The following is a 15,524-nucleotide window of genomic DNA, read 5'->3' as shown; positions in this document are numbered from 1 at the left end:
TTGCATTAGTGTATATTTATTTTAAATTATATATATTATAATTGCACGCCTCGATTTTTAATTATATATGTAAATATTTTTAATTATATATATAAATATTTTTAATTATATATATTATTATTTATAATGTTTTATAATATTATTTATAATATTAAATACACTGACACAAGTTGAGGATACCCACAGAATGGAGTAAAAAAGTTGTAGGTGGCGCTGTTATTTTCTTCTTTCCATCATTTTACCACACATTGGAGTAGATTGTACAAGTAATCTGGTATTGTATACTCCAAAAATAGTAACAGTTACCAATTCATATAAAATTGTGTGGTTCCCAAAACCAGAAAACAAGTATTTTATACTTCATTGAGTAGTTGTGGAAACTACATAGTTTTACCACATTACAGTAGTAAGCAGAACTCCTATAGTAGTAAAATATCACGCACACTGTGGCTTATGTTACTATAGTTGTCATTGCGGCGACCACAAAGTGTAGTAAAATTTTAACTAGTTTGGTGTGGTAAATTCTACTCCAGCATTTTAGGTAGATTTTTTTAAAAATGTAGGTATTATATTTGTCCTCATGGTCGATTTTTCAAGGAATTTTGTCACAACCTATCATAATTAGTTGAGTAGAGTTCGAAAATACCATTCGTTGAAAAATTTATATATGTATGTATATGTATATATATATATATATATATATATATATATATATATATATATATATATATATATATATATATATATATATATATATATATATATATATGTAATAGAACCAAGTTTTGAGAACACGATTGCGCCTAGAATCCTTCTCGGATCCTAATGAAATTTTTTACACTTATTCTATGGGCGATTACCACGGTTAAGTTCGAAGATGGGCTGAATCGTTCGATTAGTTTAGAAGATATGGCTGTTTCAAATTCCCACGATTTTTCAAAAAAAAAAAAATTTTATCCACTTTCAAGTTCATATAACTTTAAAACTAAAACTCATAGATAATCTCCCTAAAAAGTATTTGAAAGCTTGTCTAATAAGCTTTAATTTATGACCTTAAACTTTATGTTTTGACCATTTCTTCAAATAATTTGATAGCCTTGAAAATTTTAATGGAATCAAAAAATGTTGAAAATATGGTTTTCATTCAACATCATTTATGCATTTCCCATTATAATCAAATTTCGTCAGTTGTATTTTATTGTGCACAAAATAACCTGTAAATTTCACAGCTATTTTATATTTTAAAAGTATTTTTTTTATTACTTATGATGTATCAAATGTACCTCTACGACGTATGATTATAGCTGGTCTTGTCATTACGATAGCACCTACAGTTCTTATCGGATCTTAATGAAATTTTCTACACTTATTCTATAGGCGATTATCTTGATCAAGTTCAAAGATGGGCTGAATCGTTCGGATAGTTGTGAAGTTATGGCTGTTTGAAATTTCCACGAGTTTTCGAAAAAATCAGTTTTTATTCACTGTTGAAGTTCATATAACATTAAAACTAAAACTGATAAACAATTCCAGTAAAAAGTATTCAAAAGCTTTTCTAATAAGCTTTAATTAAAGACCTTCAACTTAATGTTTTGACCATTTCTTCCAATAATTTGATAGCCTTAAAAATTTTAATGGAATCAAAAAATGTTGAAAATATGGTTTTCATTTCACATAACTTATGCATTTCCCATTATAATACAATTTTGTCAGATGTATTATAGTGTGAACAAAATAACCTGTAAATTTCACTGCTATTTTATATTTTAAAAGTATTTTTTTTATTATTTATGCTGTTTCAATTGTACCTGTACGTCCTATAATTATAACTGATCTTGCCGTCGTAATAGTAATTACAATTATGATCTCATACTAATTAAAATTTCTATACTTTGTTTACGTGAAGGTTAGTTTAGTACATTACCTATATAATGTTTTGTCAAATCAACTATCTGAAGTTCTCTATCGAAAATAGTCGTTGTCTTTTTTTACTCTCACTCTTAGAAAACGAGCCTAATTTCATATCATGACTATACACTAACATGTATCACAAGATATGTATGTATGAAACTTTTTATATACACTAATGCAAAAAATTAAAGGAGCAGAAAAATTTTATAAATTTTTTAGTGATTTTTGGAAGGCTGTAACTTGGTGAAAAAAAATCGTATCGAAAATTTAAAAAAAGCATTTTATAGCTTGAAATCTCTAGTTTAGGTGTATTTTTTTCAAAATTTTTTAAAAGCTCCGATTATTGCGCAAACATGAGAAATACCGCGAGCCAAAAAATTTCTAAATTTTTTTTTTTTTTCCGAAGAGCCCACGGACCGCGGAAAAATTCTTTAAACTAAACGAATGCATAGTTCGTTTAGCAAATTTATTCAGCTTCAATTTGGTTTTTTTTTTAACTTCGTAGGACGATTTGTCGCAGAGATATCAGCCTTCAAACAGAAAATGATCCTTTTGGCTTTGATCTTCGATATTTCAGGTACCAATGATCGCACAGAAAGTTGAAGGGCGGCGTTGAAAACTTGAATAAATTCCCTACAAGACCCTGTCATCATTTTTTGAAAAAAAAAATTTTTTTTATTTTTAACATCCATCAGAAGTAAGTACCAAAAAATGACTTTTTTTGGTTTTTTAGTAAATCAACCGCTACTCTGCAAATATCGATAAAAAAAATAATGTTGCCAGGGACTTTTTTAGCTTAATGTATCCCCAAGACCTCTGTAAATTTTTAAATTGATCTATCGAACCGTTTTTTGGGAATCATCGATCAAAGTTTAGCTAAAGAATTAAAGGAGCAAGTTTTGTTCCTTTAATTGTGTAATCATAATCAAAATAAAAAAAAATTTTTTTTTCGACTTTTCTCAAATTTTTGCGTTGGTAACTCAGCAAATGCAAAGAAATGACAAAAAAAATTAAAAATTTCCAAAAAATGTCAAAAAAAAAATTTAGAACACGAAAAACAAGTTTCAATTTTTTTTTTTTCTTTGATTTTTTTTGACATTTTTTGGAAATTTTTAATTTTTTTTGTCATTTCTTTGCATTTGCTGAGTTACCAACGCAAAAATTTGAGAAAAGTCGAAAAAAAAAATTTTTTTTATTTTGATTATGATTACACAATTAAAGGAACAAAACTTGCTCCTTTAATTGTTTAGCTAAACTTTGATCGATGATTCCCAAAAAACGGTTCGATAGATCAATTTAAAAATTTACAGGGGTCTTGGGGGTACATTAAGCTAAAAAAGTCCCTGGCAACATTATTTTTTTTATCGATATTTGCAGAGTAGCGGTTGATTTACTAAAAAACCAAAAAAAGTCATTTTTCTGTACTTTCTTCTAATGGATATTAAAAATAAAAAAAATTTTTTTTTTTTAAAAATGATGACAGGGTCTTGTAGGGAATTTATTCAAGTTTTCAACGCCGCCCTTCAACTTTCTGTGCGATCATTGGTACCTGAAATATCGAAGATCAAAGCCAAAAGGATCATTTTCTGTTTGAAGGCTGATATCTCTGCGACAAATCGTCCTACGAGGTTAAGAAAAAAACCAAATTGAAGCTGAATAAATTTGCTAAACGATGTATGCATTCGTTTAGTTGAAAGAATTTTTCCGCGGTCCGTAGGCTCTTCGGAAAAAAAAAAAAAATTTAGAAATTTTTTGGCTCGCGGTATTTCTCATGTTTGCGCAATAATCGGAGCTTTTAAAAAATTTTGAAAAAAATACACCTAAACTAGAGATTTCAAGCTATAAAATGATTTTTTTAAATTTTCGATACGATTTTTTTTCACCAAGTTACAGCCTTCCAAAAATCACTAAAAAATTTATAAAATTTTTCTGCTCCTTTAATTTTTTGCATTAGTGTAGATTAATTGGAAAATCTACCTTCCATTTCGGCTGCCGAATGGCCTTTTTTTTTCCCGTGCAGAGAGATATCCGAGCATAGAAATTTCTTGCATAGAGTTTTCTGTTGGTACGCTTGTAACCATGGACGGTATGAATCACTTATTATGACTGTATCTTGCGCCAGATCTGTTCAAGGTGTGTCATGTTACTCTAGGAGTGAGATAGACAATCTCACTCCTGTCTCTTTTAATTTTTCCCCTCTTATATAATATTTGAGTAAAAGATCAAAACAATTAAAATTGTGGTATAAAATAGAACTTTTATATTTACAACATTCAGAGTCTTTTTTTTGACACGCATACAATGAAAATTATTTCCATCATTAATGTACACAAAATGAATCATATTCTGACTATAACTTTTTTTCTCTGGTATATAAAATATTTCATGTTCACACCGTTCCATCGGTTAATTTTGAACAATAGGGGAGCGCGGGGTCACCCCGGTCACCCAAATTTTTAACAGTCTATCATACACTTATCCAAAAAATTAAAGGAACAAGAAAATTCTATAAATTTTTTAGTGATTTTTGGAAGGCTGTATTTTCGTGAAAAATGATCGTATCGAAAAAATAAAACAAAGAAAATTGAAGCTTGAAACCTCTAGTTTAAAGATCTTCCAGCAAAATATTTCTTTGAGCCACGGTTTTTGCGGAATCATAAGAAAAAGGTCGAGACAAAATTTTTCTAAATTTTTTGGTTTCGTTTTTTAGGTCTACGGGGCCGGGATAAATTTTTTCGAAAAAACGTATTCATGGCTTGTTTAGGAAATTTATTCAGCTACAATTTGCTTTTTTTTGTTTCTCTGTACGACAATTTGCTGCTGAGATATCAGCCTTCAAATGAAAAAGGATCCTTTTGTCCTTAATTATTGATATTTCAGCAAGAAATGGTCACGCAGTAATTTAAAGGGCAGTTTAATAAACTTGAATAAATCCCCTACAAGCTCCATTTTTGATTTTTTCAAAAAAAAAATTTTTTCATCCTTGATATCTATTTGAAAAACCTTTAAAAAATGGCCATTTTCTGGTTTTTTAGTCGACTCATCGCTACTCTGCAAATATTGATAAAAAAAATAATGTTGCCAGGTAATTTTACAGCTTAACGTACCCCCAAAAACCCTGGAAATTTTCAGATTGATCCATTGAACCGTTTGTCCGGTCCGATTGTTCAAAGTTTTACAAAACAATTAAAGGAACAAGTTTTGTTCCTTAATTTGTGTAATCATTACCAAAATGAAAAAATTAATTAGGTAGATTTTTTCAAAAATCTAGGTATTGTATTTGTCCTCATGGTCGATTTTTCAAGGAATTTTGTCACAACCTATCATAATTAGTTGAGTAGAGTTCGAAAATACCATTCGTTGAAAAATTTATATATGTATGTATATATATATATATATATATATATATATATGTAATAGAACCAAGTTTTGAGAACACGATTGCGCCTAGAATCCGTATCGGATCCTAATGAAATTTTTTACACTTATTCTATGGGCGATTACCGCGGTTAAGCTCGAAGATGGGCTAAATCGTTCGATTAGTTTAGAAGATATGGCTGTTTCAAATTCCCACGATTTTTCAAAAAAAAAAAAATTTTATCCACTTTCAAGTTGATATAACTTTAAAACTAAAACTCATAGATAATTTCCGTAAAAAGGATTTGAAAGCTTGTCTAATAAGCTTTAATTTATAACCTTAAACTTGATGTTTTGACCATTTCTTCAAATGATTTGATAGCCTTGAAAATTTTAATGGAATCTAAAAATGTTGAAAATATGGTTTTCATTCAACATCATTTATGCATTTTCCATTATAATCAAATTTCGTCAGTCGTATTTTATTGTGCACAAAATAATCTGTAAATTTCACAGCTATTTTATATTTTAAAAGTATTTCTTTTATTACTTATGATGTATCAAATGTACCTCTACGACGTATGATTATAACTGGTCTTGTCATTACGATAGCACCTACAGTTCTTATCGGATCTTAATGAAATTTTCCACACTTATTTTATAGGCGATTATCTTGATCAAGTTCAAAGATGAGCTAAATCGTCCGAATAGTTGTGAAGTTATGGCTGATTGAAATTTCCACGAGTTTTCGAAAAAATCAGTTTTTATTCACTGTTGAAGTTCATATAACATTAAAACTAAAACTGATAGACAATTCCAGTAAAAAGTATCTCAAAGCTTGTTTAATTAGTTTTAATTTTTGACTTTAAGCTTTAGGTTTTGACCATTTCTTCCAATAATTTGATAGCCTTAAAAATTTTAATGGAATCAGAAAATGTTGAAAATATGGTTTTCATTTCACATAACTTATGCATTTCCCATTATAATACAATTTTGTCAGTTGTATTATAGTGTGAACAAAATAACCTGTAAATTTCACTGCTATTTTATATTTTAAAAGTATTTTTTTTATTATTTATGCTGTTTCAATCGTACCTGTACGTCCTATAATTATAACTGATCTTGCCATCGTAATAGTAATTACAATTATGATCTCATACTAATTTAAATTTCTATACTTTGTTTACGTGAAGGTTAGTTTAGAACATTACCTATATAATGTTTTGTCGAATCAACTTTCTGAAGTTCTTTATCGAAAATAGTCGTTGTCTTTTTTTACTCTCACTCTGAGAAAACGAGCCTAATTTCATATCATGACTATACACTAACATGTATCACAAGATATGTATGTATGAAACTTTTTATATAGATTAATTGGAAAATCTACCTTCCATTTCGGCTGCCGAATGGCCTTTTTTTTTGGATTTTCTTTTATTTTTGCGTTAGTTATTCAGTAAATGTAAGGTAAAGAGGAAAAAAAAAATTTTCCAAAATACGAGACCAAACAAGAATTTTTTCCAATTTTTTTTTTTCACGTTTTATTCGGGGGGTTATTTTTTTTTTTCGTTTTTCGGAAAAAAATTTTTTTTTCCTCTTTACCTTACATTTACTGAATAACTATCGCAAAAATAAAAGAAAATCCAAAAAAAAATTAATTTTTTCATTTTGGTAATGATTACACAAATTAAGGAACAAAACTTGTTCCTTTAATTGTTTTGTAAAACTTTGAGCAATCGGACCGGACAAACGGTTCAATGGATCAATCTGAAAATTTTCAGGGTTTTTGGGGGTACGTTGAGCTGTAAAATTACCTGGCAACATTATTTTTTTTATCAATATTTGCAGAGTAGCGATGAGTCGACTAAAAAACCAGAAAATGGCTATTTTTTAAAGGTTTTTCAAATTGATATCAAGGATGAAAAAAAATTTTTTTTTGAAAAAATCAAAAATGGAGCTTGTAGGGGATTCATTCAAGTTTACTAAACTGCCCTTTAAATTACTGTGTGACCATTTCTTGCTGAGATATCAATAATCAAAGACAAAAGGATCCTTTTTCATTTGAAGGCTGATATCTCAGCAGCGAATTGTCGTACAGAGAAACAAAAAATATCAAATTGTAGCTGAATAAATTTCCTAAACAAGCCATGAATATGTTTTTTCGAAAAAATTTATCCCGGCCCCGTAGACCTAAAAATCGAAACCAAAAAATTTAGAAAAATTTTGTCTCGACCTTTTTCTTATGATTCCGCAAAAACCGTGGCTCAAAGAAATATTTTGCTGGAAGATCTTTAAACTAGAGATATCAAGCTTCAATTTGCTTCTTTTATTTTTTCGATACGATCATTTTTTACGAAAATACAGCCTTCCAAAAATCACTAAAAAATTTATAGAATTTTCTTGTTCCTTTAATTTTTTGGATAAGTGTATAATAGATATCGAATTTAATTCAATTTTATATTCTCATTAAATTAGAGGTCATTAATGAGCCCTAATGTTAAAAAGTAATTACTTATTAATAATAATTAATAAATACAAAATTGATCGACTTTTGATCTATAAGTCGAGGACATTATCATAAGGTTTTTTATATATTTTACAAGAAGAAAAGAGCTTATAATTGATATAATCTACAGATATTTCTTTAGCCATTTTAATTTTTTTGTAAAAGTATAATTTTTAATCCTTTTTTTTTTTTTTTAAATTTAGTTTATTTTCTCAAAAATGAGTTGGGGTCGTACCGATCAAAGTCATGGGGTCACAACGGTCAATTCATTCACTTGTTTTTTCTCGACTGACGATTCGTGAGTTTGTTTAGTAAAAATATTAACCAATATCTTATTTAATAAGCAATTAATTAATTAAGCTAAGCTTTTTTAAAGTTTAAGCTAAACATTTTTTTGTTCATCAGGGGCATTGTCTTCTACAATATCGTAACATTTTTGTTACAATATTAATGAACAAATAAATAAATTATAGATGCCTCGTAAGCGAGTACGGAAAACGTAAAAAAACGTTAAATGTTGTTAATTATTAATTTTATATTTTTTTCTTTACTTCTTAAGTTTTGGTTGATCAAATAAAATTTTAATTTGATGAAATTTCAGCGATAAGACTTTAGATTCTTAATTTTTGATTTGAAATTCACAGTGACCAGGATGACCCGCCAAATGACCGAGGCTATCCGACATATCAGGTCACCCCGGTCATACTTACAATTTTTTTTAATTCATCAAATATTTCTATTACTATTTCTATTTACTTTTATACTTTCATTTTTAAGTATGTGTCTTTGGTTCTCTACATTCCATAGAATAAGATAACGTCCATTTTATGAACTAATAAGGAAAATTTGAAAAATTTTGGTTTATTTCTTAGGTGACCGGGGCGACCCCACACTCCCCTATACATTGTTAAGTAAAGATTCGGATGTCATGAATAATTATTGCCACGTCAGAATTGAAAAAAAAATCGGTCTACCAGTTGATCCTGCGGGCTAGCCCCAAAACTTTCCGCTGTTTTGGAGCTCAAGAACCTCGAAAACAATATTGTGAATAAATTTTCGAGCTCTTCAAGCTCGAAAATACTTTTGTGTGCTGTTGTTTTCGAAAAAAAACGTTTTTGACTGTTTTTTCTCCAACGATATCTCTCAAACGAATTGACCGATTGAGACGGTTAAGGTGGCAATCGACGTGGTTTATCAAGTTCTAAAGCTGATCAAATTTTAAAATTGATTTATCCAGTCGTTTTTGAGAAATTTCAAAAAAACCAAAAAAAATTTTTTTTGAATTCTTCCATCAACGGTTTCTCTTGAACAAATTAACCGATTTTAATGTTTAAGGTGGTATTCGACGCGGCTTATAAAGTTTTAGAGCTGATTAGATTTTGGAATCAATCCATCGAGTGAATTAAAAGTTATCCAAATAAAACATTTTTGAAAAAATTTTATATTTGAAATATCTCCGAGCGCACCTTACTGATTAAGCTCAAAATTTTTCAGCTTCAAGATATTAACAAGCCGCGTCGAATGACACCTCAAAGATCAAAATCGGTTCATCCGTTTAAGAGTTATGAATATTTACATACATACGTACACTCGGACATCATCGTGAAATTAGTCAGGATAGCTTCCTAGAACCTCAAAACGTCAAAATCTGATAGAAATTCGGTTTTTTCAAGTCGGACCGAAACCAATAACTTCCCGAATTTTTGGAATTTTTTAATTTTCTTTGCGGGAAGTCAAAAAGTAAAAGATAAAATCTTATAGGCGTCAATGAATTTAATTTATAAAATTAAATAGTTTAATGAATAAAAGTAAAATATAATTTGTGTGAGCCAAATACGAAGATAATCTATAGGCTCTCTTAAATTGGCGGGGGGAATTCGAGTTTTCGCAAATATCCTCTAACAACTTTGTTTGTTCGTCGATAGTTCTTGATTGTTTGATCAAAATTAATTTTTGTTCGATGATATTTTTTTTATAAATAATAATTAAAAATTTGACTTGAACCTGGCTCTTGATAATATGGTATTGACATATTTTTTTTTTATTAATCCAAACTAGATATTGTTTGTTCGATAAAAAAAAAACAGTTGTTCGATTGTATTTTCTTTATAATTAATTTGTTTAATATAATTACACCTACACAACTGCATGTTCCAATAAATCCTACTGCGCGTGCGCGACTTTCGAATCAATTTCGCGGTCTATTCGAATAATAATAATAATAATGTTGCGTAATCACAACTACATTCAAATTTGAATGTAGTTGAACTTCCGGCAAATAGAGGCAGTATCTACTGGGGCCTAGTGTCTATCTATTTAAATGCGCATGGATTTTTCTGCCTCGTGGCAAGAAGACCGACGCCAGTATCTATTCGTTTTATACATTTTCAAGTGTCACCACGTGTTTTGTATAATCTATTCAAATTGCGCTCATCTCGAGTAAATAATTAAAAGTAATCAATTAATTACATTCAGAGTTCGTAACTCTATATAAAAATATAATTATTTTTATAATTGCGAGCACCAGAGCTCATAAAATCAATAAAAAACAATATCAAGAAATCCAGTGCTCTCCAACCTGTTCTTGAGGAGGTTATTTTCGACGGAGAATCGTACAGGTGCTTCAATTCTACTTTATAAATTAATTCAAGTGTTCATCAAAACAAAAGACTCTGTTTTATTATTTATTTGAATATTATTATGCTCAATTTCTTAATTAATTAAACTCAAAGTTATTTTTCGCTCAGTAGCCTCTGCAATCATGCTACCACGTGTTCAACAAATAAATTAGAATCAGTGTAATTTATTAGGAGCTCATTAAATTCAATTCAATTAAGTGATCATTACTATCAAAACTCAATAACTAAATTATTTATGTATTCAGTGCTATTAAAAATAGTAATTTATGTGTTCAGTAATTTACTTCGCTCAGTAACCTCTGACATCATGTTACTTATTATCATGACATTTTTGCAATCAACTCAGTGTTCAATTAAACTCAACTTGATTATTTTTAATTCATTTATTTACTCGAGCTCAACTCAATAATTTGTATTCAATCATTCACGTATTCATGAGCTCCGACATTTAACAGTATTTATAAATTAAATAAACTATTTAATTTGCAACCCAGTGATATTTTGTGCTGTGACAAATAAAAATATTGTTATATTTTTAAATATGCGTATTTTTCAAACATCCCAACCACCAACAAGTCCTGGCATGTCTTTATTTAATTATTATTACAACAAATAATAATAATAATAATAATAATAATAATAATAATAATAATAATAATAATAATAATAATAAATGCCCACGGTGCATGTTGTGCGGCCAGCGGGGGTTCTATTCACCCCGTGGCGCATCGTGGGCAAAGTAGGCTGGCCTTCCATCTGCTGGCCTACAAAGCGCACAACAACCTTTGCATTGGGTTAACTCCCCAATGTAAAGTAAACTGAGTTCAAGATAATCCTGAACACAGAAGTGCTCCCCACAACCGGCCCTTCTCGGATGAGGGCTACCCACTAGCTGGGCGGAGTACCGAGATTCCGAATGATGACGACCCTGGCGAACAACGGACTGCATTTAGGTGGACGGAGGAATTACGAGTCGATCTCCTGATGTGCTATAATAACAGTGAACCGGAGCGGAGAGGTTACATGGCTAGGATGCATGCTCTCTGGAGCGATATGCACCCTAACCATAGCCATTTTTCACAACAACATCTGCGTGATTATGCCTCTCACCTCCGGTGAACACGACGATCACTGTTATCTAACAGACGAGTATCTCACCGTCTGTCTTTTCCAGCACAGCTACATCAGGAGAGAAGCCGTTCTTCCGAAGACGCCGACAATGATTTTGACACACGGCAAGTATGTATCTCTAAAAAGATACACTACCCAAAACATCTACTTGACACGGAAAACCACGAGCTATCAACTCGGATTCAAGAGGATTCTACTCTACTCACCATCAATCAAGCTGTCTATGATGCTGCTTCCTCACTCTTACCTCCGGCAAGAAATAATACTTCTTCTCCTGAGGCTAAGATGAGAGGTCGCATTGGGCAGCTTTCACTGAAGATTGATGATCTCCGGAAACATGTCTCCCGCATTCAGTGTGTGATTGAGTACGTAAATGCTCGTAAAGCGTTTACGCCTAAAGTCCGCCGTATTGCGGCGGGACTACGATATCAACATCACACACTGAATAAGGAGAATCTTCTTTACATCAAAGAAGGTTCCCTTAACAGGTTGCAGGCTCTGGTGACTGCTAAAAAGTCACTAGAGAAAAAGCTGAAGCGGCTTACCGATAACTCTTTGTTTCGGTTGAGTCCTTCACGCTTTCTGACACCTAAGACATCTGTTTCTGGCGATCCCCCATCTATCGAGCGAGTAGAAGCTTTCTGGTCCGAGTTGTATGGTGATCAACCGAACGTGAATCGTGACACTCCAGCTCTCAACGACTTCGAGGCATTTTGTCGGCACCACTGAAACGACAATGCTGATGAAGAGAGCCCTGAAGTCAGCGTGGAAGAGGTTCGTTTGGCTCTGAATAATGGTAAGAACTGGGCTGCTCCGGGTCCGGATGGCATCAACTTATTTTGGTGGAAGAAACTTACCTCTACCCATAATCATCTGGCCCGGATTTTTACAGCGTTTATCAGAGGCAACGAACCTATTCCGTGCTGGCTTGTAGAAGGGCGAACCGTGCTCATCCCTAAGAAAGGTGACTTGTCCGACCCGAAGAACTACAGGCCTATCACCTGTTTGAATGCAGTTTATAAGATTTTCACAAAAATCTTGAATAATCGCATTCTACAGGAGATAGATCCTGTATGGCAGCAGATATACGAACAACGTGGCAGTAAAAGAGGCCTGTCAGGTTGCAAAGAGAATCTGTTAGTAGATCGTTGTGTCATTCAAGACGCGGTCTACTATCAGCGCAACCTGTCAATGGCCTGGATTGACTACCGTAAGGCATTTGACTCAACATTTTATGAGCTCATTCTCTTTTTGCTCAAATGCCTTGGGGTCAATCGCGATACAGTGGGATGCATAAAACCAAAACAATTCAAACAACGATGCGATCATAATAGCAAACGACAATTTATCTAACGCAGAAATAGATTCTGACGATGATTCATCCGTAGTTTCAGTAATGTCGAACGACTTTAGTAACGATAATATAATAGAGACTAGAGACAATTTAGAACTGCAAAAAAATAGTTATTTATGTTTTTTTTTAATACAGGCGGTCCTGTTACAAGTGAAATAGGAAAACAATTATTATTGTCAGGATATTTAAACTTAAGTCCATTTGTTGATTGTAAAGTAGGTCAAGTAATCAAAATGGGAACATAAAAAAAAACGTACTTGCGTTAGTTATTCAAAATAACAGCACAGATGTAGCTACCGAAGAAGATTATTGTAAAGCTTTTAAAAATTTCAAATTATATATGGAAAAATCAAAATTCAAATCAATTAGTGTTTCTCAAGGACGAAGTAATTTATCCGAAACTGTATGATCGAAAATTAAAAGTATTATAGCTAAAACATTTAAAGGGACCGATATTAAAATAATCATTTGTAGAGACCAAATAATAATACCTCCAGTAGAAGAGAGACAAAAGATAATGGTTGAGAATCACGAGACCCCAATGGCAGGTCATAAAGGTGTCACTAAAACTTACAATAGAATTAGACAAAGATATTTTTGGGATAATATTAAAAAAAATGTTGAAGATTGTGTTAGAAAATGTATCAGTTGTCAGAAAAAGAAATTAGTAAGAATTAAAACAAAACAACCGATGGTAATTACTTATACATCCGCAGAAATTTGGGATAAAGTAGCATTAGATATAGTGGTTCCGAATAAAACATCAGCTAACGGTTATTCATACATTTTAACGATGCAAGATGACCTTTCAAAATATTGTTTCACAATACCTTTAGTAACTATGACAGCAAAAGATATTGCAATAGCACTAGTTGAAAATTTCATATTAAAACATGGTTGCCCAAAAGTAATTTTGACAGACCAAGGTCAAGCTTTCATAGGTAAAATAATGGGTTGGGTAGCTAAAACTTTTGAAATGAAACAAATAAAAACAACAGCATTTCATCCTCAATCGAATGGTTCTCTGGAAAGAAGCCATCAAGTTTTAACAGACTATATTTAACATTTTACAAATCACGATGATTGGGATAAATGGTTGCCTCATGCAACTTTTGCCTATACCCTAGTAGCAATTTGGTCAAAGCCTTGTGCCAGCATGGATCAAGATACTTTAGAAAGATTTTAGATCAAGAATTGTACAAGGATTGGCCCAGATTCATGACCAAGATTATTGGTCAAGACTTGAGCCAGACTGTGGTCAGAATTTGTCAAGAATTTGACCAGAAATCTGGGGCCATCTATTGCTAAACTTTAGGACTATCCTATAGAGTAGAGGTTCTCATTCTACTTTAGTTTCATTTACAATACTGTAGTCGAGAAGTGAGTTCTCTGTAAAAAATAAATCTAGTTTTTTCAAAAATACGGATGACAGCTTATTGAATTCGTCATTAAATTTGACAAGATACTTTTTTTTACAAATAAAAATAGCAAATTTTATAAGTCAAAATCAAATAGAAAAAACGAGAGACATTTAAAAACAACATGGACCTTAAAATCCTGATATATACATTCTTCGTCGACAGAAATAAGCCAATTTGACATTAGGCTTATGAGCATGATGTTTTTGAATACCTGTTTTATGCTATGTTTTATGTTTATGCTTACTAGCTTCATGTTTATTAATAATTAATCATGAAATGATTGTTTTTCAAAGTCTGCTTACTTATTTCAAATAAGTAATATACAGGGTGATTCAGAATTACCTTCACAGCGGGAGAATTTGAATAGAGGAGATGATTCTGAGCATAAAGTTCTTGAGCCATTTTTCAAAATTCTCAATAGTTTTTGAGTCATTTAAAATCTAAATTGACCAATCGAAGACATGCTTTGAGATTTAAAAAAAAATAACAAGAATAATAAATAAGTTGGGCAACGACGCAACAGTAAGCTTCAAGTTACACACTATTTATTTAATTCAAAAAAGTTCGATTTGTCACAGAAGAGAAACAAAACACACAATTACAACATTGATTATATTCGTATATTTTGTTTTATCTTTTCTCTTTTTATAGAAAGAATTATTAATGGAAAATAATGCTTTTATTAAAAGCTTTGCTGGTGATCTTGCTGACCATCTGGCTGATGGTCATGCTGGTGGTCTCGCTGGTGATCATGCTGATGGTCTTGCTGGTGGTCTTGCTGGAGGTCTTGTTGTTGGTCTTGCTGGTGGTCTCGCTGAAGGTCTCGCTGAAGGTCTTGCTGGTGATCTTTCTAGTGGTCTTGCTGTTGATCTTTCTTGTGGTCCTGCTGGTGATCTTTCTGGTGATCCTGCTGGTGGTCTTGCTGATCATCTGGCTGATCACCTGCAAGACCACCAGAAAGATCACCCGCAAGACCTTCAGCAAGACCACCAAAAAGACCTTCAGCAAGACTTTCAGCGAGACCTTCAGCAAGACCACCAGCAAGACCATCAGCATGATCACCAGCGAGACCACCAGCAAGACCATCAGCCAGATAGTCAGCAAGATCACCAGCAAAATTCTAAGAAAGATCACCAGCAAGACCATTAGCGAGATAGTCAGATAGCTAATCGCCGAGAAAGATCACTTGGAAGATGTTTAACAAGACA

At 31.8% G+C, this 15,524-nt stretch overlaps 1 protein-coding gene across 2 annotated transcripts in view; it reads left to right on the top strand.

The window, feature by feature from the left end:
- Window positions 1–15,524, top strand: part of LOC130674842 (myoneurin-like) — a 230,982-nt gene that overhangs the window by 205,353 nt on the left and 10,105 nt on the right. The window contains exon 7 of one of the 2 annotated variants that reach the window (XM_057480267.1): window positions 7,975–8,008. The exons of the other annotated variant lie outside the window; for it this stretch is intronic. Within the exon in view, the coding sequence (XP_057336250.1) occupies window positions 7,975–7,993 (19 nt within the window). The 3' untranslated portion in view covers window positions 7,994–8,008. Of the gene's footprint in view, window positions 1–7,974; window positions 8,009–15,524 lie in introns of those variants that run through there. 2 annotated transcript variants of the gene reach the window in all.

This window comes from Microplitis mediator, chromosome 9, assembly GCF_029852145.1.
Source record: "Microplitis mediator isolate UGA2020A chromosome 9, iyMicMedi2.1, whole genome shotgun sequence".
NCBI lineage: Eukaryota > Metazoa > Arthropoda > Insecta > Hymenoptera > Braconidae > Microplitis > Microplitis mediator.
The sequence above is the reverse complement of the archived record's forward strand: the minus strand, read 5'-3'. Positions and strand labels throughout refer to the sequence as shown.